We start from the raw sequence: 24651 nt of genomic DNA, 5'->3' as shown, positions 1-24651 counted from the left end.
ATCTCCAGCATCTGCAGTCCTCACTTTCTCCTCGTATATAGATTTCAGTAAGGCGTTTGATAAGACTCCCCACAGTAGGCTGTTGCACAAAGTATGGAAGCATGCGATTGAGGGTGATTTAGCAGTTTGGACCAGAATTGGCTAGCTGAAAGAAGACAGAGGGTGGTGGTTGATGGGAAATATATTCATCGTGAAGTTCAGTTACTAGTTGTGTACTGCAAAGATCTGTTTTGGGTCCACTATTCTTTATCATTTTTATCAATGACCTGAATGAGGGCATAGAAGGGCATAGTACATTTGCGGATGACATTAAGGTCGGTAGAATTGTGGATAGTGCCGAAGGGTGTTGTAGGTTACAGAGGGACATAGATAATCTGCAGCGATAGGCTGGGAGGTGGCACATGGAGTTTAATGTGGAAAAGTGTGGGGTGATTCACTTTGGAAGGAGTAACCGAAATGCAGAGTACTGGGCTAATGGTAAGATTCTTAGTAGTGTAGATGAGCAGAGAGATCTCTGTGTCCAGGTACATAGATCCTTGAAAGTTGCCACCCAGGTTGATAGGATTGTTAAGAAGGCATGCGGTTTGTTAGCTTTTATTGATAGAGGGATTGAGTTTTGGAATCATGAGATCTCTGGTGCGGCCACACTTGGAGTATTACATATATAGTCTGGTCACTGCATTATAGGAGGGATATGGAAGCTTTGAAAATGATTCAGAGGAAATTTACTAGGATGTTGCCTGGTATGGAGGGAAGGTCTTATGAGGAAAGGCTGAGGGACTTGAGGTTGTTTTTGTTAGAGAGAAGAAGGTTGATATGTGACTTAATTGAGATATAAGATAATCAGAGGGTTAGATAGGTTGGGCAGTGAGAGCCATTTTCTTCGGAAGACGATGGCTAGCAAGAGAGGATGTAGCTTTCAATTGAGGGGTGATAGATATCAGACAGATGTCAGAGGTAGTTTCTCTACTCGGAGTAGTAGAGGCGTGGAATGCTTTGCCTGCAGTAGTAGTAGATTCGCCAACTTTAAGGGTATTTAAATGGTCATTGGATGGGCATATGGATGAGAATGGAATGGTGTAGGTTAGATGGGCTTTAGATTGGTTTCACAGGTTAGCACAACATCGAGGGCTGACGGGCCTGTACTGTGCTGTTATGTTCTATGTATGAAATGAGCTGCCAGAGGAAACGGTGGAGGCTGGTACAATAACAACATTTAAAAAGCATCTATATCTATATGACTAGGAAGGGGTTAGAGGGATTTGAGCCAAATACTGGCAAATGAGACTAGATTTATTTAGGATATCTGCTTGACAAAGATGAGTTGAACTGAAGGGTCTGTTTCCATACTGTGCATCTCTATGATTCTATTTCTTTAACTTCAATTTCTATTGAGCTACTAAGTTCCTCCCTTTAGCTGATTTTACATCCTCTTGAGTTCTATTGCTTTTTCTACAATGAAAAATATTACAAAACTCATTTAATTATATCTGTTGTACATTGGATAAATTTTCACCATTCACTATTACAAATCACTCATTTATATATGTTTTTGGTTTTGATAGACATTATAATATTTTTCTCAATCTGTTTTTTTCCACATTTCACTTCAAATGTGTCCCTTTTGTTTTTGTCCCATTCTACTGCAAGTCCACATTTTAATTGTAACTGTATAAATCTTATTTCTCCATCATTTTTGGCCATGCTGCTTCTATAGGAATATGCACTATTTTGCATCTTACAAAATATTTATTTGAACACTTCACAATATTTGTTTATCCATTAACAATTCAACCCAGTTTACTGGGCCAACCTTGTTCTTAGTTTCTTGCCCTGTTTATTGATACAAGGACGATTATGAGCTGTCATACACCTATCCTGTCAGCAAAGAATCATATTTATTAGAAAACCCTTGGGAATGTGAGTTTTAAGAAAAATAAATTCAGTGTGTATTATGTACTGTGTGCTAACTTTAACTTTACTACAGCTTGTTATTGCAGGAGGCTTTAAGGGTCTGAAGGTGTTAATTCTGAGGAGTACCTTTAGCACCACCCATAGTGATGATGTCTTGTGGACCTGATGGATGAACTGCTTATGATCTCCATCCAGGTCCTCGTCATAGTCTCTATAACAATGCTCATCACATCAACGTAACTTGTACTTAGTTGTTAACTGTAATAAAATACATTTTGTTTAAGACAAAAGCAAGTTGCATTCCTTCCCTACACCAGACCAAATTGATCCTGTGGATCCTTACTTAGCCTAAAAGAAGATGTTTGCAAGAAGCCTATCCCATGATTGTGCAATAGTGCAGTCAACCTCATTCCACAGGGTGGTCTGTAGTGAGGATTGCTCATTGAACCTTAATATTTTGCTGGATACTGATATGAAAGCTTCCTGAACTTGTTTAGCTGTTCTTTAATCCAAGTGTATATGTCCACATCGTGAGAGCAAAGAGCAATCTTTTTGGTTTTCATGATGAGCTAACTACTGGCTATTTCAGTTGTTTATATGAATAAATGTCATTTACATGGGTACATTTTGTGTGCATTTTAACTATCTTTACTTTTTAGGCAATGTTCAGTTTCTAAGCTCATCTATTTGTTCTAAAGGCTAATTAATTGCAGTCGATCATTTAACATGTTAAAGTTCAATAAGAATGTAAAACCTATCCAAATAAAAATTCATTGGTCTGACTCATATTACACAACATTGAATTTCTCAACTGCTTTGTTGAACTAGCTTTAATATTGTCATATGGTACTCCACTTAGGATGGCTAAATCCACCAGGTGACATTAAACTCATCATTTACACGTGTCTTGTTACCACTTAAATATTCTGTTCAGCTTACTGGCAGGAACTTATACTTGACTGAGTTTGCATCAATGCTTTGTTTCTGACTTAATAATACTGCATTCAATGAAGAGAATATTTTTAAATGTAGTTAATTTAATTCAACATTTACAGATTTTTTTATTGTTTTTTTAAATGTTAAGGTTGTTAAACTAATATTTAACTTTCTGCATTTTAATTGTGATAATTAACAAGAGTCTTGAATTGAAGTGATAGTTAATGATTTTATCTTTCAGGTGCTAAATCCAAAGAAGAAAGCAAAGAAGAAAAAATACATAAATTCTGGAACAGTGAGTACTTCTGTATTTCTTACACTCTATGCACTAAAAATGATCTGAATGTCTCTGTAGGAACTGCAGCTCATTAAAAGGGTACACTTTAAGGGATCGTCATTATTTATTAGTAGACATCCAATTAAGCTTGCCTTTATTCTGATGTGAATAACATGACTGTAATTTTAAATATTCATCTTTTAGTTGACTATTTTTGCCTCTTTTGCTGCAGGTTCAGTATCTGATGTGCTTGTGAGTTGATGCATGGGTGTGCAAATGACAAGCTTTAAGAATATAAAAATTCTTAATTTGTACTGAGTTTTATTGAATTCACCACCTTTTTTGCACATTTTGCTTGGGCTCTGCACTACAAAGTTCACAAATTCTTCACAACAAATTAGATTTCTTAAATGTCATTATTCCTGTCATGCAATCTTTAATAGACTAAATCTTCTTTGGTTTAAAATTGACTCTGACCTTTTTTACAAGCAAATTCCTTGTTTACTCAGTCATTAGAAAGCATTATGTACCTTCTTCTATATACTTAAATATTATCTGTACACAGTTGTGTAGCAAAGCTTTATATATATATGCATATTTTAAGATGTGTTAAAAAGATAGGTTTTGTGTCCTTGGACATATAGGAGTGGAAAACCTTTTGATCTCAGGATTTGTTTCCCAATCTTTCGTTCTTCTCAGAATGTCTTGGCTATTAATGCTCAAAGAGAATTAGACATGATTTTCAATGGTTTAAGTTAATAATTAGAAGATCATGTGGAGGCTGCCTGAATGTCCATTAAGTGCTCTAAATGAAGCATTCTCCTAGGGGCTCCCTATCAGACAATCCAAACCTATGATGCATCAATCATTAGGTAGAAAGAAGCAGTGTAATATTATTCCCAAACCCTTACAATGTGCCACCTATTAAATGGATATGAAAATGTGATGTTGTCCAGTTTGACTGGAAGAGTGATAAAAGCAGAATATTATTTAAATGGAGACCATGGAATGCTGTGGTACACAGGGATCTGGGTGTCCTCCTAGATAAATCACAGAATGTTCTCATCTAGGTACAGTATGTAATTAAGAGGATAATGGAGTGGTGACCTTTATTGCAAGTGGGAAAAAATAAAAAAGTAGGGAGGTCTTGCTGCAACGGGAACTGTTGGTGCAACCATGTTTGGGTTTCCTTACTTGCACTGGAAGCTCTTCAGAGAGGGCTTGCTACACTCATTTCTGGGATGACCGTTTTGTCTTCTGAGCAAACGTTGAGTCACTTGGGCTTCTACTTAATAGAGTTTTGAAGAATGAGAAATGCTGGTTGAAACATGTCAGATTCTGAGGGGAAGTGAGGACTGGAGATGCTGGAGATCAGAGCTGAAAAATGTGTTGCTGGAAAAGCACAGCGGGTCAGGCAGCATCCAAGGAGCAGGAGAATCGACGTTTTGGGCATAAGCCCGAAGAAGGGCTTATGCCCGAAACGTCGATTCTCCTGCTCCTTGGATAATGCCTGACCTGCTGCGCTTTTTCAGCAACACATTTTTCAGATTCTGAGGGGGCTTGACTGGGTAGATGCTGAGAAGATGTTTTCCTTGAAAATGGAATCTAGAGCCAAGGAGTACAGTTTCAAAATAAGGAACATTCTCTTTAAGAAATAGATAAGGAGGAATTTCTTCTGTCTGATGGTTGTGAATCTTTGTTGCTCTCTAGGAAGAGAATTCCAATGTGTGGTTTATTGCACATTTTCAAAGCTAAGATCTTTGATTAGAGAGTCCAGGCTTATGGAAGGCAGGCAGGAGAGGTCACAATGAGATCACCAACAACCTTTGGAATTACAGGGCAGGCAGTAAAAACTGAATGGCCTTACCCTGCTCCAATTTCTTGTCTTATGTTTTTATGACATGATGTTAGGCAGATCAAGACCAGCTGATCTGCTTAGCCTATATCAGCATATATATGATGTCTTATGCCTTTGTAAACGGCTATTTTCTGCCATCTGAAGCCATATAGCAGCAATAGATAAATAGCTTTATAAAAGGCCATTTAGGAAAGTCTGAAAATGTCCTCTTTGACACCTTTTGTTGATTGAATGAGTCCAGAAGACAATTTGACACTGACTTTTTTTTTGCAGGCTACCTACTTTTTGTAGGAAATGATCTCTACTCTAACAGAAATAACATTCTTTCTTGAAACAATACGGCAAATCAGAGATCCTCATGTTAGTTGACTACTTGTTCCACAGTTTCTGCTGTTTGTGGATAAATAAAAACTTCCGAAGAGCCACAGCTTAGCTTTCCCCAATATAACATCTCAACCTGACTCCTGATTTCCCAGTTGAAATACAGTCTAGTTCCTTCATTTTTTTTAGAGTTTGATCAAATTGCTCTTTAAATTATACACATCTGGCTCTTTAACACTATTTTAAGCCTGCAATCAATTCACGTGCATCTTTCAAAAGATTCAGTTAACTCCCATGGATGAAGGAATCAAAGCTGGGGCGCAGTTTCATAAATTAGATCCAAATAAAGTTTTGTACAAAGATAAAATTGTATATTTTGCTTTATAATGAGTTGTCCTGTGAATAAAATAGAGTCTCCCATTAGATTTAAATCTAGTTTCAAATCTTAAGACAGAAATGAGAATCAATTTCTTCTATTAATCATCAAATCCTGACAGTGTGGAAACAGGCCTTTGCTTCAACAACTCCACACCACCCCTCTGAAGAGCAACCCACTCAGACCCATTCCCCTAGCCTATTATCCAATATTTATCCTTGAGCAATGCATCTAAGCTACACATCCCAGAACGCTATGGGAAATTTAACATGGCCAATTTACTGAATCTGTACATCTTTGACTGTGGGAAGAAACCAGAGCACCTGAAGGAAACCTACAAAGACAAGGGAGAACGTGCAAGCTCCACACAGATAGCTGCACTAGGCTGGAATTGAACCTGGGTCTCTGGCACTGTGAGGCAGCTGTGCTAACCACTGGGCCACTGTGTCGCCCACTTTCAGTGGATAATGAATTTATGGAATTCTTTATTACAGAGAGCTGTAAAGTTTGGGTTGTTAAGTGTATTCAAAATTTAGATTTTAATCCATAAGGGAATTAAGGGTTATGGGGAAAGTGGAGTTGAGGATTATCAGATCAACCAAGATCCCATTAAATGGCAAAGCAACCTCAATGGGCAGAATGGCCTACTCCTGCTCCTATGTTGTATGGTCCTATCAATTGTGAAGAGTAACAAGTTAATACTTTTGCTTTGCTCATGTGAAATTATCCAGAGTGTGGTGCTATGTCAGTTGCCATATAACAACCAGGTAGAAAACACGTAACAAAAAACAATGATTAACAAAGGAGAAAAGAGGGGAAAAAAACCAACATTTAAAGGAACTCTGAGTGAAAGGTGGTTTCAGTATTTGTGCCACTAAATTTAGAGTTTTGTGCTTGGATACAGAAAATAATGCTGAACTTGGACAGCCAACTAGGCTGACTACCCACTGCCCAATGATCAACTTTATTGGGGGGGGGGGATATCGCAAGTGCATTGCGATAGCAGTGATACGATAAGAGAGAACTACAAATCTGAAAGGGGTGAATCAATGCATGACTGTAACTGAGATTTTTTGGAAGGGGAGAATAAAGACAACAATAACTGTGCTTGGATCTTGATCAAAATCTACAAATTCAGTGTGGGAAGTAAGGTGAAATGATATATATTGTATTCTGTGGAATATCTGAGGTTAGAGGTTGTGGCAGGGAACAGTGACATTTTAAGTCAGTTTTCTAGAGCTCTGAGCAAATAATAATTTTGCATCGGATATATCTGTGAGACCTAGGGCAGGATTTTCAAAGCTGGATTGGGAACTTGATACCGTCATAGATTCTAGGTTCCAGCCTTGTGGTTGAGCTTCACCATTTCTAAACGTAAATGGGGGGACCGGGCAGGAGGTGCACTTGACATCTAATTATAAACACCAGACACCTCTAGGAGAATACCTGCTTGGCATCTGTGGTAAAGGGAAGTGGCAGCCATATTGGGAGCTGTTGTTATCTTGCTAAGGAGACAGGCAGGTTGTGATAGGACTGGAAGGATAAAGACAGCATAAATTCACAACGGACGCTAAGTCAGGTGCACAATGTTTAATCCAGCGCCAGTTGACCCTTCAAATTTCACAAAATTCGCTACTTTTTGGTGTGTTTTGTCTCCAACAGCTGTGCATAAGGTGGCCAAACTGTTCCACCTGTATGGGGGAAAATAAGATTGCAAATCCAACAGGCCTCTTTAACAAATTCCTTAAGATGTCTGAAGGTGTATTAATTAAGTGGCGTTGAGCGAGTTTCCTGTTTCTTCCTCCTGCAGCCCTGTTGAAAATTGCAAACTTTAATGCCACCTTATGTGAATGCCATTTTCAAATTCTGCACACATCCATTCCTTGTCCAACAATTCAAAGTTCAGCTCCCAGTTTCACTTCAGTGTAAATGGTCATGTTCATGACTTTTTACTCATCAGTCATGATACTTGGCATTCAATGCAAAACTAAATTGCTGAAGCAAGTTTCTGTGATATTCAGAAAGCGCATTCCAGCAGCCAATTTTTCACACCGAGGGAGCAAAACACACTGAGGGAGTTGGGTCTGTTTTTACATCAGAAACCGATTGAGAAATTGACTGAAGTTCGGAGTTTCCTGGTGAAATGCTTTGATGTGGAGTTTCCCGTAAAATAAAGCTAATGGGGGCAATAATGGAGATGGGTGTCATACTCTGAAGCCAGTCATCGCTGAGTTATCTGGTTGTCCTGCTAATAAGACCTCATAATGTCCCATGAGGAGATGAGTTATCACCAGGCAGCCAGGGGCCTGGCACCTATGAAGTACAGGAGGAAGCTCTTTTTCCCAGATGGTAGGAGGAAGAGGCTGCTTTGTCACTGATAGAAGCACTTCTTCTGCTCAGTGTCATCTCCCTCTCCTCTCTTGCCTTCTGTTATAATTCTGTTATAACTCACCATCTTCAATATCCACATGTCACTGGAGGTCCATGACAGGGAGAGCATAGTAGATCATCACAGTGTTTGAGATCATTGCAGTAGGGTATTGCAGGACACTCCTTCCCAGTTCACCAAGCTTGTGATTTTCCATCAGTTGTGAATCTGAAATATTGTCTGCCTTTAGTGATGTAAGCACCTCCCATCTTGGTGATGTAGCAGTGTAGAGGGACGGTATGGTCAGTGGCCAGCACTGCTGCCTCACAGCACCAGGGTCCCTGGTTCAATTTCCCTCTCATGTGATTGTCTGTGTGGAGTTTACACATTCTCCCTGTGTCTGTGTGGGTTTCCTTTATGTTCTTCGCTTTCTTCCCACAATCCAAAGGTATGCAGGTTAGGTGGAGTGGCCATGCTAAATTGCCCATAGTGTCCAGGGATGTGCAGGCTAGGTAGATTAGCTATGAAAAATGCATGGTTATAGGGATAGGGTAGAGTGTTGGATCTCAGGGTGAGATGTTTTTTAGAGAGTTAGTGTGGACTTGAGGGGCCAAATGGCCAGTGTGCACACTATAGGTTTCTCTGATTCTATAATTCCATGTATAGCCAGCCATTTGTGAGATGCCACAGAGTTCCATACTGACCAGGTCGCCATCGTGTGAGACTCTCTCCCTAGAGATCCACTGTATCTTTTCAGTTCTGATTCTTAACCATCAACATGTACTTTCACATGCGCCTATACTGTGGGTGGTGTCCCCTTCTCCTTCATCTCCCTCAGTGCTTCCCTCTGCCAGTGCCCTTCCCTTTGTTGGCTGCTGCTCCTCATCTCCAATGGATCATTTCCAGCAGCAGTCTTATTAGTGGTCATTTGGGGTCCTACTTCCCTTACCAGTTGTTCTTTGCCTGCACAATTCCAGAACGGTGACAGCTCTTTGAAATGAGAAAGTCCTAAACTTTGACTGCTTCCTTGCCCTGTGATAGGCTCCTGCAACTTTAATGTTAAAGAGTTGACCACTTACTTTTTGTTGGGCCCCCTGCTTTGTCCCTGAGCTGGTCCTCACCTTTTACTCCCTGAAGTAGACAGCTCTGAAATCACTAGCTACTTGCAGCAAAGCCCATAAAGTTCCTAGCTCTCAATGATCTCAGTTGGCCTGTTGAGGAGTGTAAACCAGTTCAGACATTGTGCTTTTCCTGCCTTCTGAAAAATTGGAATTGTTGGAATTGGAAGTGGGATATCTGGTGGCATGATGTAATATTTTTAGGTCACCCTCCTCCATTTCAGCTTGAATCGAGTCTCGCAAATCTGGCCTCAGGTCTCTCTGAACTCTCACATGGAAGATCGATGAATTCAAGGAAGGAAGAGCAAAGAGAAATACAGATATCAAGTGCTTTTTCATAATTTAAAAATTTAGATTAAAATAGTTAAAAAGGCTTGTGTTGGTGACAGAACGTAAACCACAGGGATGTGGTGTTGTGGGATATAGGATGTAAAGTTGGTGGCAACTTACAGTTTGATCATTTTCCCTTTAACTACTAGCAAATTCCAATCAAGCAATTTTCAGGTAATATAGTCATAAATAAAATCTTGTACTTCATTAAAATCTAGTGAAAGAAATATTGGCTGATTGGAGGAGGGGGAAGGTGGGTGAATTATTAATCTTGTGCCAATATACGAAGTAAGCAATAGCAAACCAAAAGACCACTCCTCCCAATTAATGATCTTGATTCGGCAGTCACACTGTTACTATTAGATCTTGAAGTCATGTCCGGCATCTGTGACTTTAGGATGTAATTCAGATAGACACTTTAGTGCTGCACTAGCCGATGGTGTGTCTTTCAGGTGTTGAGGTTTTGAACCATGGACTTTGCTGTACACAAACTGGATGCTGCATTTCCTATGTCAAAAACTGGGACTTCAGGTTGGAAGTATTCCATTGGCTGTACAGCATTTTGGGAGGATGTCCTGAATTTGTGAAAGACATTGTCCAAATATAAACTCTTTTTCTTCCTTCTCACTGACATTAGAGGAATACGGCATGTTTTAAGTTGGACTGTTAATTGGTAGTTATTCATTTTAAGCTATTGCTCATGATTAATTTCATTTCCAATTATTTTGAAGTAAAATAAAACGCAACTGAGCACTGAGAACTTTCCCACCTAAGAACTCCAGTTTAGTAGACAGTCAAATGGAACAACTGATTTGAAAGTAAGAAAATTGTGCAAATTCTTCAGCTGTAAGAGGAAGACAAGTGCTTTGTAATATGGCACACATTCCCACATTAATTCCAACAGTTTTCATTTTCCTGTTTGAGGTGTTGTTCCTGTTTCATTGTCCTTCTTAACATTTATCAGGAGGGTGTTGTAGTGTTTGTTTTCAGTTTGCACAGTAATAACTCCACATGAGACAAAATTATTGTTTCTGTTTTTTTTTCTAGGTAACATTGCTTTCCTTTGCAGTTGAAACTGAGTGCACGTTCCTTGATTACATTAGAGGAGGGTGAGTATTTAATTTGTTCAATTTAAATCATACGTTTAATACATACCTTTAAATGAGAATATCAAACTTTAATGTCATTTAATGAGTGACTTGAACTTTTTCTCTTTCAAATACCCATTATAATTTACTGCAAAATCTGATTACTATTTAACATTGCATTCTTGACTAGTAACAGTGATTTAAAAAATAAGTCGTTTTCATTTCAAAAGGTATATTTGATGGTCATATAACTTTCCAATATCCTTGACATACTCCATATTTAGCAACAGAAAAATGAGTAAACTAGCCTCAATTAACCCCTTGTATATGATCTATTAATTATTTCTGGAACATGGAATTTGAATTCGACTCCATTTCTAGAGCTAGTAATTTAAAACTTGTTGTCACTCTTATGTTGCTAGGTACTGGAGCATGAATTATTAATGACTTAAATTTAGAATCTGAAGTATTTTAATAATTACATGCTCTTTGCATTCAATTAAAGTTAGAGACTGGAATGATTAAAGTTAAAACTACCAGAGAATATTTTCCATTCCACGTGTATAGTGGCATCTTTGTATATGCCAACACTGATGTGTTTACAGATTAAGTGCCTAGGCAGTACGTTGAAGTATCGGCCATTATGGCTTTCATGTTGCAATGATATGATGTCACCATCAGTGATTTTCAAGAAATGAAAGGATTTATTGTTTTAATTACAAGCAGCCTGATTTTCTGTCATTGATTAGAACAAACAGGCCAAATTGTTCGTGGAAAAGAACACAATGAAATAAATTTTGTTTAATAAAGAAGATCCTTGGATACAAAATTCCAGTCAGAGATCTATACTAATATCTAATCTGTAAATCAGTGTTCCCTGTAGAGAACTTTACACAAGTGCTGTGTACAACACGAATTCCCATGAATTCCTTATGCAATTATGTTTTCAAAATTCACAAAGCTTTGTGAGGGTCTCCTAATTTGAACAATGAAAATTTGGATTTATATAGCACCTTTAACATCATGAATTACCTCAAGCCACTCAACAGGAATGTTAGAAACACTATGTTTTTTTTAAGCCACATACTGTGTCACACACACAAGGTTGACATTAAGGCAGAGGCTAAAAGCTTGGTTAAAGAGTTAGGTTTTAAGCAGTGCGTTAAAGATGTAAAATGAAGTAGAAAGACAGAGAGAGGTATGGAGAGTGAATTGGGGTTAATGCAACTAGTGGAGGAGCAATTAAAATTAGGGATTCACAAAATGCCACAGAATTAGAGGAAGGTAACAATCTCACAGGGTTGTGGGTCCATAGTAGATTAGAGATAAGCAAGGGCAGGCCATGGACGTGTTTGAAAACAAGGACGAGAATTTTAAAATCAGCGTGTTGTTTGACAGAGAGCCAGTGTCGGTGAGTGAGCAGAGGGGTAATAGGTGAATGGGACCTACTGTGACTTAAGTGACTAGTAAGAGTTTTGGGTGACCTAAAGTTTCCTGATGGTAGAATATAGGAAAGCAGCCAGAAATACATTAGAATAATCAAATTTTGAGGTAACAAAGCCATGAATGAGGGTTTCAGTATCAGCTGAGCTGAAATAGGGTGAAGTTTAATGGTAGATGGAAACAAGTAGTCATCATGATGGCACAAAAATGAAGTTGGAATCTCAATTCAGGATGGAGATTGTGAACATATTGGCTTAATCTCAAACTGTTATCAGGGAGATGGATGGAATGGTAGGTAGTGAACATGTTCCAAGTGGTGACTGAAAATTCTAGTTTTTGTTCAATATTTAATTGCAGAAAACTCTGCACATCCAGTGCAAGATGTCAGATAAACAGTCTGATAATTTAATAATTAAATTATTGAGTGAGGAGGAGGTGCTGAGGAAAAGCTGCACAGTCCAAAGATGTGCAGGTCAGGTGAATTGGCCATGCTAAAAATTGCCCATAGTGTTAGGTAAGGGGTAAATGTAGGGGTATGGGTGGGTTGCGCTTCGGCGGGGCGGTGTGGACTTGTTGGGCCGAAGGGCCTGTTTCCACACTGTAAGTAATCTAATCTAATCTAATCTAATCTAATCTAATCTAATCTAATCACTATACATATCAAAACTGACATTGTCCTTCATCAACCTCACCCCAAAACACAATCTGTAGAAGGTACCACTGATGTCAGGACATCCTCAGGTTCCTGAGGCGCATCAGCAACTGAAGTAGAGTTGGAGGCCACTCCCATTTTGGAAGATTTGGGCAATTAACTATTAGCAGAAAATGCTGTTGCCTGAGATTATATTTTCTGCTGAAATTATGTTTCAAACCACTGAACTGTATCTTTCCATCCCAGTTCAAATTAAGTGTGCTTTGTAAACCAGTCAAGCACAAGTGCAATATTATGCTTTAATAGATGTTAACCTTCAAGTGTAATTTTACTGGTGACAGTGAAGGCAGTTCAAAACAATTATGCGGTGATTTCATCAGCTGCTTTGTCACAGGCAGCTTTAGAGATTGATTTGTTTAATTTATCTAGCAAAAGCCTAGAAAAGCATAATCCTTTCATTTGAATTTTTTAACATATTAAATAGATTTATGGACAGCTATTGGGTACAATGTATTTACAGTTTTTTCTATTGAGCATCAGTTTAATTAAGTAATCAAATCTCTTTTACATCATATGTTTTTGTGGTACCGTGGAATGCACTTGTTGGACATTAGTTATGGATAACATATTATTTAACTTTGGTTTTATTCACAGTTACTTTCTGAAATATAATTGTTGAACTTGAATAAAACTCGGAATGCAGTCAATTTTCTACTGTGAAATTATCATTAGTGATTGAATTGAAAAGATAATGTTTCAGTGGCTGTAAAACTGAAAATCATATTCTTTCAGGCAGATCCAATCGAAATGTATTAAATGATATAATAATTTCACTTTAATGACCTGATAATTAACAGAACAAAGCAATATATCATTTGGATTAAATATCAGAATTCTCAGAATTACCACTTGTCCATCATAAATGAATACATCATCAGAGCTACCCAAAGCACTGTCTGACAATGGGTTGTACAGGCCATTGACGTCACCGCAATACTCTCTGACCCAAACATAATCTTCTTCAGATTTCTGTTTTCATCAGTCGCTGAGCTTTTGCTGGGAGAGTTATGACTGTTATTGATGCAAACACTCCAGATCTACTACAAGGACTGTGTTACCTTGTTGGGGCTTTGCCACTGGTGTACAATATTCAGCTACTTTTCCAGGACGTACACTCGTCTTTATAGGAAATCTCATCATCATCTGAATTGTTGCGCTCATGGATACAATTTTACCATCTCCTTAGAATTTAAAGTGTGACTCAGAACTTGTGGTCTGCCTTTAACTTAAAGTGGAGACCAAGAACATAATCTGTGAACTTCTCTCAATCCCATACAGCAGCTACTGGTTCATTCTCTATCACAGCATATCTCTGACTTATATCTGTCCGTAAACACAATGTACAATAAACTGGTCAGAACTTTTCATCCATCTGTATCTGAGAGTGCAGCTCCCAAAACTGCGGACGGTCATCTACAGCAATAATGGGGAGTAACTCTGGGTCACAGTGAACTAAAATATCAAGTGATAGCAATGCTTCTGACATTTTCTCAAAAGATCTCTGTGTATTTGGCCCCAGAGCCATGTATTGTCCTGAACTAAGTAACAGCTATGTAGTTACTCATGGACTGTAGTTAGGTTAGAACTAGAATTGGGGTTAGAATTAGAATTAAAATTAGAATTAGCTTTATTGTCCCATGTAAACTTTCTCTGTACTCATGAGAGTACAAGTCACCACTTATGGCGCCATCTTAGGTACCAAGGTACTTGGGTACAGATTCTTAAGTACAAATTCTTAGATACAAAAGTTAGACAAATAAATTAAAAGCTCAGCAATAAGTTAGAAAAATAGAGAAATAAGAGTTCAGAATAATAGGCATTCCAATCCAGATAACACTGGGCTTCACCTTCAGGTCGGGAGTCAAGCCCACACTGAAGCTAGGAGTCCGCGTTCGCTTTCATCCACGACATTGCAGATGCTGCCTGAGGATGGGAGGTAAAATGAAAAAGGAAAGAAAAATCACGAAGAGAGGGGGAGAAAAAGGAAAGAAACAGACAGAATGGATGAGCTTCAGCTCAGACATCCTACTCCTCTGTCATCTCTAACTAGGCCTACCATACCCATGAATCTCTGGAGTTCAGTCATTTTCTGAAGAACTGTAAATGCCTTGAATATTTGTACCTCTGTGAATTAAGTCTGACATGAGATTCATCCACAATATGCCCAAGGATGTGACAGTATGAGAATTCATGTTTGTTTTTGAGAGTAAGTCCTTTTTCTGGTAGGTATTGTAGCATTGCAGTGTTGTGTTCTATCTGACTAGCTCCATGGATCCACATATCATTGTGTGATGTACAGCTCTTCCAAGTCCTTCCAGGAGCTTGACATTGTTATCTGGACGAGCCAGTGTGATGCCCAAGGGTATTGAAGCAAAATCTTTGGGAAGGAATAATTAAGAGTATGAGCAACTTAGAAGTTTTACTGAGGGGGTAATTATTAAAAATCACTTTTGGATCTAGCTTCAAGACTGAATTCTTTGGAAATTTAGCTAACCCACAGATACATTTAGCTTGCGTTCAACAGCTTTTTTCAGCTATGTAAGATCTAAGAAAATTCTAATAGATTGTTTTGAGAATATTTATAGCTCAGGTTGAGATTCTGGATATAGGTTTGCTCGCTGAGCTGGAAGGTTCGTTTTCAGACGTTTCGTCATCATACTAGGTAGCATCTTCAGTGAGCCTCCGGATGAAGCACTGGTGGTGTAAACTACTTTCGACTTATATGTTTGGGTTTCCTTGGGTTGGTGATGTCATTTCCTGTTCTTTTTCTCAGGAGTTGGTAAATGGGATCCAAGTCGATGTGCTTGTTGATAGAGTTCCAGTTGGAATGCCATGCTTCTAGGAATTCTCGCGCATGTCTCTATTTGGCTTGTCCTAGGATGGATGTTTGTCCCAGTCAAAATGGTGTCCTTCCTCATCCATATATAAGGATACTCATGAGAGAGGGCCATGTCATTTCGTGGCTAGTTGATGTTCATGTATCCTGGTGGCTAGTTTTCTGCCTGTTTGTCCAATGTAGTGTTTGTGACATTTCTTGCAAGGTATTTTGCAAATGGCATTAGTTTTGCTTGTTGACTGTAGAGGGTCTTTCAAGTTCATCAGCTGCTGTGTTAGTGTGTTGGTGGGTTTGTGGGCTACCATGATACCAAGGAGTTTGAGTAGTCTGGCGGTCAATTCCAAGATGTCTTTGATGTAGGGGAGAGTGGCTAGAGTTCCTGGACGTGTTTTGCCTGCTTTTTGGTTTGTTGCTGAGAAATTGGCGGACTGTGTTCATTGGGTTCTGGATCAGTGGTGCTGGAAGAGCACAGCAATTCAGGCAGCATCCGAGGACAGGCAAAATCGACGTTTCGGGCAAAAGCCCTTCATCAGGAATAAAGGCAGAGAGCCTGAAGCGTGGAGAGATAAGCTAGGGGGGGGGGGGGGGGGGGAGAGAGTAGCATAGAGTACAATAGGTCAGTGGGGAAGGAGATGAACGTGATAGGTCAGGGAGGAGAGGGTGGAGTGGATAGGTGGAAAAGAAGCTGGGCAGGTCGGACAAGTCCGGACAGGTCAGGGGACCGAGTTTCTGGAGTATTTTGCAAATGGCATTAGTTTTGCTTGTTGTCTGTAGAGGGTCTTTCAAGTTCATCAGCTGCTGTGTTAGTGTGTTGGTGGGTTTGTGGGCTACCATGATACCAAGGAGTCTGAGTAGTCTGGCGGTCAATTCCAAGATGTCTTTGATGTAAGGGAGAGTGGCTAGAGTTTCTGGACGTGTTTTGCCTGCTTTTTGGTTTGTTGCTGAGAAATTGGCGGACTGTGTTCATTGGGTACCTCTTCTTTTTGAATACACTGTATAGGTAACTTTCCTCTGCGTAGTTCCTCTGTGCTGCAGCATGTGGTGGCTCATTGAAATGACGTTTTAATGCAGCTTCATTTGTGGATGTTGGGATCATTGCTTCTATAGATCAATATTTGGCCTGCATGTGTTGTTTTCCTGTGGACGCTGATTTGAAGTTCCCCATTGCCTGTTTGCTCTAATGCGACATCTAGGAATGGGAGTTTGTTGTTGTTTTCCTCCTCTTTAGTGAATTTTATGCCAGTAAGGATATCAGTTGGGTTTAAGCACTGGCATCATCTGCAAGCACCAGTATGTTGATGTTTGTGACAGGTTAGAAAACCATGTTTTGCCATGGAGTCAATTCCTTTCTTTACTTTTGGAGACACTGGATCAGAATCTTTCTGGGTGTAAACAGAAATACTGGGCTGAAACTTTGTTTTTGGCCCATGCTCAGTTTTGTAGAGAGAAACCCCGTGCAAATCTCAACAAGACCTTGTGAGCTTTCTCCATCAGCTCTTTCCAAAATCGCCTTATTCACTGCATATTCCATCCAATTGATGCCACTCAATTCTAGCTCCCCTTCTGCCATTCATCATGCCCAGAACAACTCACCGCTGCTGAGATATTCCAGAATGGACTGGTTTCCCTGGCACTCGGGCCATTTCAAAAGCCTGTTGCTTTACTCAGTTAAGCAATGTCAGTCCATGCATGTCCTGCACAGTTCTTGATATTTGTCCTAGACACTGCAAACAAGGGGAACTTCGTGCCTTGCATTATGGGCAGGGACGTGGAGATCCTGCTAGGCAAGATGGTACAGAGGGTGATGTCATTTTGCCCCAGGACTGGAAATGGAGGCCATGATACCAGACTATGGCAGCCTGGTCTGGGTTTGTCACCTGGGTCAGTGGAATCTCAGCCCTCTGGAGGAACACACAACACTATAAGAAGAAAAGTGATGACTTGCTTCTATCTGCCAGTGTAAGTACCACTGTCTACTCTTTGATACTGCACTCTGCTACTGTACCAACATCCCACCAAGGTTCACCACTGTACCACTCACAGTAGCATCTACAATATTTTCCCTCACTCATTCACACCCACCCCAACCCCTGACACCATTTACCCTGCAGGGTCTGCACTGCCTACTTACTCACTGAGGACGGCAACCCACCTGTACCAAAAGTAGCCACCCTTTAATACCTCTCTCATTCTGATCCCAGGAGGTAAACAGCCCACAACAGAAAAAGTCCAGACAAGTGGTGGGCTGCCTGACATTCTCTTCCTCATCCGTTATGAAGAGGTAATCCTGACCCTGACCATCCCACATTGTTGGTTGACGGTCCCCAAGCCTCTGGAATATATCAAAGACTGGCTTAACTTATTTTACTAGGACTCATTGAGTGAGTGCTATCCTTTTTGTTTGTACTTGGCTGAGGACTGCCAACAACTATGACAGCTTCCTGGCCTTGCCCCTGCACTAAATAGCATTATAATACACTAGTACTCTGAGCCTAGTGGCTCAGGCTTTGAGGCAAGGTGCGGAAAGGCAAGGCAGGGATGCTGTGAACATCCAGGCATTCTCGGAGTAATTGAGCACTAAGAAAGCAATTGAAAAGGCCAACGATGCAGCCAGGTCACATCCATGAGCTGAGTGCCTGGTCGAATGCAGAATTGCTGCAGCATTGCAGTGAGAGTTGCTATAGTACCCGGAGGTGCAGCATTGAAGTGCAGAAGTATACTATTAGTGGATCGAGAGGTGGCATGGTGGCTCAGTGGTTAAACTGCTGACTCTCAGTGTTGGGGTCTCAGGTTTATAGTTTCATAGTAATAGAAGCAGGAATAGGCCATTTGGCCCATTGAGCCTGCTCCACCATTCATTACAATCATGGCTGATTTACCCAGCGTCTCATCTTCTCCTAACTGCAATTTCCCCATAACCCTTAATTCCCTTACCATGCAAGAACCCATCCAACTGTGTCTTGAATATATTTATGAAGCTGTCTCTACTGCTTCCTGGGACAGAGAATTTCATAGATTCACTACTCTCTGGGAAAAACAGTTCCTCCTCATCTCTGTCCTAAATCTACACCCCCTAATCTTGAGGCCATGTCCTCTACCCACCAGCAGAAACAACTTGCCTGCCTCTATCTTATCTATCCCTTTCATAATTTCATAAGATCCCCTCTCATTCTTCTAAATTCTAGGGATTACAGTCCCAGGTGGCTCAATCTCTCCTCATAGGGTAACCCCCTCATCTCTGGAATCAACCTGGTGAACCTGTTCTGTCCCGCCTCCAAAGCCAGTACATCCTTCCTCAAGTGAGGAGATCAGATCTGCGCACAATACTCCAGGTGCAGCCTCACCAACACCTTGTACAATTGCAGCAGAACCTCTCTGCTCTTAAATCCAATCCCTCGAGCAATGAAAGCCAATATTCTGTTTGCCTTCCTGATTACCTGTTGCACCTGCTAATCAACATTTAGCAATTCATGTGAGAGCAATCCTAAGTCCCTCTGCACAACAGCATGCTGCAGCCTTTTACCATTTAAATAATACTCTGACCTACTATTTTTACTTCCAAAGTGGATAACCTCACATTTACCAACATTGTACTCCAACTGCGAGAACCTTTCCCACTCACTTAATCTGTCTAAATCTCTCTGCAGACCCTCCACATGCTCTGCACAGTTTGCCTTTCCACTGAATTTAGTGTCATCAGCACTCTTGGATACATTGCACTCGGTCTCCTCTTCCAAGTCATTTAAATATCATGAACAGTTGAGGGCCTAACACCAACCCTTTTGGCACTCCTCTCACCACTGATCTCCAACCACAGAAAGATCCATTTATCCCAAATCTCTGCTTTCTGTTGGTTAACTAGTCCTCTATCCATACTAACACATTCCCTGCAACTCCATGCATTCTTATCTTATGTATGAGTTTTTTATATGGCACCTTATCAAATGCCTTCTGAAAATCTGAGTATACAACATCTACCTGTTCCCCTCCATTCACCGTGCTTGTTACATCCTCAAAGAACTCAAGTAGGTTTATCAAACTCTACCTTCCCTTCCTGAATCCACGCTGTGTCTGCCTGATGGAATCCTTTCCATCCAGGTGTCTCACTATTTCTTCTTTAATGGGAGCCTCCAGCATTTTCCCAACTACAGATGTTAAGCTAACTGGCTTATAGTTGCCTGCCTTTTGCCTACACCATTTTTAAAACAGCAGTGTGACATTCGCTGTCTTCCAGTCTGCTGGGACCTGGAGTCCAGTGAAGTTTGGTAAACTTCCATGACTGAATCTACTATAACTTCGGCCATTTCTTTCAGCACCCTGGCATGCATTTCATCAGAACCAGGGGACTTATTTATCATTAGACCCTCAAGTTTGCTCAACACTATCCTTTCCGTGATAACAATTGAATTGACATCCTCACCTCCCATCGTATCCTTAACATCATTCTTTGGCATGTTAGACACATCTTCCAATGTGAAGACTGGCACAAAATAGTTACTCAAGACTTCGGCTGTTTCAGCATGACCCAATATTAATGGATGCAGATCGTTAGCTGTCTTCCTGTTGGTCCTATGTAGTGTTTTGTGCAGTCCTTGCATGGGATTTTGTACACTACATTGGTTTTGCTCATGCTGGGTATTGGGTCCTTCATTCTGGTGAGTTGTTGTCTGAGAGTGGCTGTTGGTTTGTGTGCAGGACCCAATATATCGACCACTGCAGCAGACAGCTGGAACTGACAACCGGAAGCGGCAGATTCAAACCACTACAAATGCCGGAGGAAAGATCACAGAAGTGCTTCACAGGCGGCTCCCAAGCACTGAGGATGTTACTTAGACGGGGGACGAAACGTCTGCAACACAAATTCCCAGCTCGGCGAATAGAACCACAACAACGAGCACCCGAGCTACAAATCTTCTCACAGACTTTGATAGAACACTGGCAAACATTTTTACTTGAGTGGATTTTCTTCTCCATGAATTTAAGCAAAATGTCACTCCAATAAAGTATCAGCTGGCCAATAGTGGGTTCTTTCTTGTTTACTTCAGCAAAAATAGTGCACAGATATGGCAGTGTATTGCATCCTGTTGAGTATCAATAACCACTCAGGTACATGTATAATGTAAACTAAGATGAAGCAGGAAAATCAGATGCTGTGTTGTAATTCTGTGACCCATCTTCATCAAGAGAAGTTGTTCATTTATACCAACAACCAAAATGTCCACCTTTTAACAAAGTAATCTTGCACATTATCTATTCACTTCTAGCAATGCCATCTTCAGGCAGAAAAAAGCTCCCTACATTCCAAAGTCTAGTAATCTCCAGGAGATCGCAATTGCTCACAATTCATCACAGTCGCTGCTAACATGTAAATTATCAAACCTATATTTGGAAACATCCTTCTCTCAGAACCTGTCAAATTCTATTTTAAGGAGCTGTTGTGACACCTTACCAGATCTTAGCAGCTTTGTTCCAGATGTATAATTTCCCTGAAAATGAACGTTCTCTGGCAATTAATCTAATATTTTGAGGATGGAATTTGTAGGCATGGTCTTTAATTTTATTTAATATCCAATTTAATAGATTATTGAAAGTTTACTGAAACAGGTAGCTTTCTTATAGACACCTAAATGGCATGGGTTGTGGTGAGAAATGTGGCAGAACCCCAGGAGAAGTTCACTGAGGCCAAACTCGATGTCCAGAACAACTCACTGCTGCTTTTACCTACATTCCTGGTGAGGAGAGTTGTCTGTTAAGGAGATTATTGCTTGTTAGCAACCTCATTAACTGCACATCTCATCTCATTAATATGCAGCCTCTGAGCCTACCAGCTGTCACAAACAAACGAACTGCTGAGAATTCTCAACATGGAAGTCAGAGCAGGTGCCTGGCAACTTCAGTTCGCCATTGGCTGAGATGAGCCTCCATGATGGTTACCATAGGATAGCATCTCAGGGCTTCATCCATGGCCACTAACCGCGCACACCCCTCAACCATGGGCATTGATATCTGCTATTTGCCAATCTCTTGGGATCCTCATGGCACCTCTGATCCACTGGCAGGATGCTTAGGAACTACAGACCTGTACATGAGGGCACACCAGTGATTAGCATTGAAAGTCTGCTGCAAGGACAGGGAGCATGCGCCTAACTGAAAAAGCTCAGCAGATCTGGCAGCTCTTGTGGAGAGAAATCAGGGTTGGCATTTCAGATTCGGTCACCTTTCCTCAGAACTCACCAGACCCAAAACATTAACGTTTCTGAGTGAGGTGGAAGTGGCTGGAACAGCTGTTAGTGCCGTTGTGGAAAAGGTGGTGAAGTGTCCCAAATGAACGAGTGAGCAGTGTGGAGGGCATAGAGGGTTAGCGGTGAGGGAGGTTTGGGTGAGGAATGAAAATGAGTGAGGGGCGATCGAGGGAATGGTAGAGCACGAGTCTTGGTGGGAGGCGGAGATAGAGAGTGTGAGCTGGCAGAGAGAGCAGAGTGGGGCACTTCCTTTATCAGAGCGGAGAATGTCTTTGCCCTTCTTGCAGGGTCGCTGTCATTCCTCCCGACTGTAGACACTGCACTGGCCCAGGTGGCAACCTCAGACCAGGCCGGGAGCTTCTAGTAAAACTGGAAGAACTGCGGATGCTGTTAAATCAAAAACAAAAACAGAAATTGCAGGAAAAGCTCAGCAAACCTGGCAGCATTTCTGCAGATACTGCTGAACCTGCTGAGGTTTTCAAACAATTTCTGTTCTTGTTTGTGGCAAGTTCTAGTAGTGGGGTGCCCTCCTTACCTCCTTGAAGGTCCGCCAGGAAGAGGACTGCCCTTCTCCAGGACCTCCACAGCCCTGTCAGAGAGGTGCAGCACTATTTTTTGCCTTCTCAGAAATCTTTGTAAAGGTTGCCAGTTGGAAAGCAGGGTGGCTTCAAAATGTGAATAATTGTTTGGGTGTGCAGTGGCCTTGCGCACTTGGCACAGGTGCCAGGCCTCTGGTCTTTTGGCAGGTATCCAGCCAGTGGCAAGTTCTTCCAGAAATGGCAGGTGGCTGCCTGGCCCTCGAATTGGATTGGGGTGGGGGTGCCACACCACGTAGCTGTTGAACTGAGTGTGATAAGATGTAGCAGGAGATCTTGTTAGGCCACTTGGAGAGAAAGCTTCTGTGATACATGACAAGATTACCATGAAGTCAAAAAAACATAAGATTCAATCTTTATCATTGTAGAAACTAAATTATCTCTCTTTAAGCCTGCATTAATTCATGTAAATGGCCCTAATTCATGGAACTTATTCTCCATATGTAACATCATTGAGATTCAGTATCATGTTGGATCCTCTTGTCCATTTCCTTTCCCGATCCTCATGATCTTACACCACGAATAGAGACAATAACATAAAGGGTTATTTTCCTCCTGAAATGTTAAAAAGATCTATTTGCTTTGCAATGCTTTTAAGGTCTGCCAGTTTCCCAGCTGTTCACAAAATGCAATCTTACTTGCTTAATGATTTGCAATTGCAAAGGCGAGTTCTCCTTGTTCCGGGAATTACATTGCTGGCAGAGGATGAAAGTTGGACACAAGTCGCAATTCGAGTACCAAAAAGCTGATGACAACAAAAACATTAAAATCTCACCCCAAAGCCAATATTCTGAAAGTTGCAGATCGAACAAAGGGAAACTGATCACATGTCCTGGCATGAATTTATCAGCAAATGGCCATCCTCCCCTCCTGTATGATGGGAGCTGAGCTCTAACTGATGTTACTCCAGATTCCTACAAGCACCATCTTGATGTGATGCTCAACAATCTCAGCAGCCAAGGCCATCAATGCTCACTTTGCAGCCATTGAGATAAGAGTGCAGATGTGAGCAGGACAGCCCCTGATTACTCCCTCCTACGCCCTGACTGGCCTGGGATCATGCTTTTTCCCTGTGCCTCTAAGGGAATCTCAGTGACAAACCCTCAGCTATCAGTGAAAAATAAATAAAAGGTTAATTGCATGTGTCATGCATGAAAATGTAGCTGTCATGTGGGACTGGAATAAAAGCGACTTTAAAGTAATTAGTGCAGTTCCTTTGAAATGTTTGAGGCTTTAAAAGGCATTTTGCCATTTGGTTGGCTTCAGCAACAAGGCTGTGCCTATTTCCATCAGGGGATTGACCTTGTGGAGAAAGATTACTGATACACTGACTTGGAAACAATGTAATTTGTGTGGATGGCTACCTTGTGTTTGTCATTGCTGGACAGCAGCCAATTTGAACACTTCATTCCATATTTTATTGAACACGGCTACTCTGATTTTCTCTATCCTTGGCTGTTGTGATTCCCATTTCTGTCCTGTCACTGCCAACAATAACAGCCTTAGAATGTTCTCTTTTTAATATAGTAAATAAGTTCTCTCCTCTTTTTGGTGGAGGCTTCCGATATCTATCACAAGCCTGGCTTCACTCTTGAGAATGGCTATAAGCATGAACTTTGCAGTTTTGCTACATTTTACTTCATGATCATCTCACTGTTGCTTGAAATCAGGATAGTCATACAATAAAAATCACGCTAATTTAAATATGCAAATAGCAGGACCTTAAGTACAGTACCATTCATTTGTTCCGAGCTATACTACCTGGCCCAGGTTATTCTCAGGTGGATTCGACGCTGATTAAAATTACATTTTTTTGTGATAAACCCATTTGTATTTGTAATAATCAAGTTGCACCAAGTTACAATCTTAAATTTATAATTAGGGTGTCACCAGCAAGTCTCGAATTTGTTGCCCATTCCTAATTGCCCTTGAAGGTAGTGATGAGCCACCTCCTCAAACTGCTGCAGGCCATCTGCTGCTGGTGTACTCTCAGTACAGTGAGGGAAGGTGTTCCAGGCTTTTGAACAGTGAAGGAGTGATGTGTAGATCCAAATCAGGATGTTATGTTGCATTTAGGTGGAAGCGATTGCAGGTGTGGGGTGGCATGATAGTTCAGTAGTTAGCGTTTGATTCCACCCTCCGGTCACTGTCTATGTGGAGTTTGCACATTCTCCCTGTGTCTGCGTGGGTTTTCTCCAGGTACTCCGGTTTCTTTCCTCAGACCGAAGATGTGCAG

The 24651-nt window shown here is 40.8% G+C and overlaps 1 protein-coding gene across 3 annotated transcripts in view; it reads left to right on the top strand.

The window, feature by feature from the left end:
* Nucleotides 1-24651, top strand: part of LOC122561654 (copine-8) — a 356185-nt gene that overhangs the window by 264871 nt on the left and 66663 nt on the right. For all 3 annotated transcript variants that reach the window (XM_043713602.1, XM_043713603.1, XM_043713601.1), the window contains exons 12-13: nucleotides 3092-3145; nucleotides 10546-10607. In XM_043713602.1, coding sequence (XP_043569537.1) covers nucleotides 3092-3145; nucleotides 10546-10607 — 116 coding nt within the window. The remainder of the gene's footprint in view (nucleotides 1-3091; nucleotides 3146-10545; nucleotides 10608-24651) is intronic.

This window comes from Chiloscyllium plagiosum, chromosome 23 (assembly GCF_004010195.1).
Source record: "Chiloscyllium plagiosum isolate BGI_BamShark_2017 chromosome 23, ASM401019v2, whole genome shotgun sequence".
NCBI lineage: Eukaryota > Metazoa > Chordata > Chondrichthyes > Orectolobiformes > Hemiscylliidae > Chiloscyllium > Chiloscyllium plagiosum.
The sequence above is the reverse complement of the archived record's forward strand: the minus strand, read 5'-3'. Positions and strand labels throughout refer to the sequence as shown.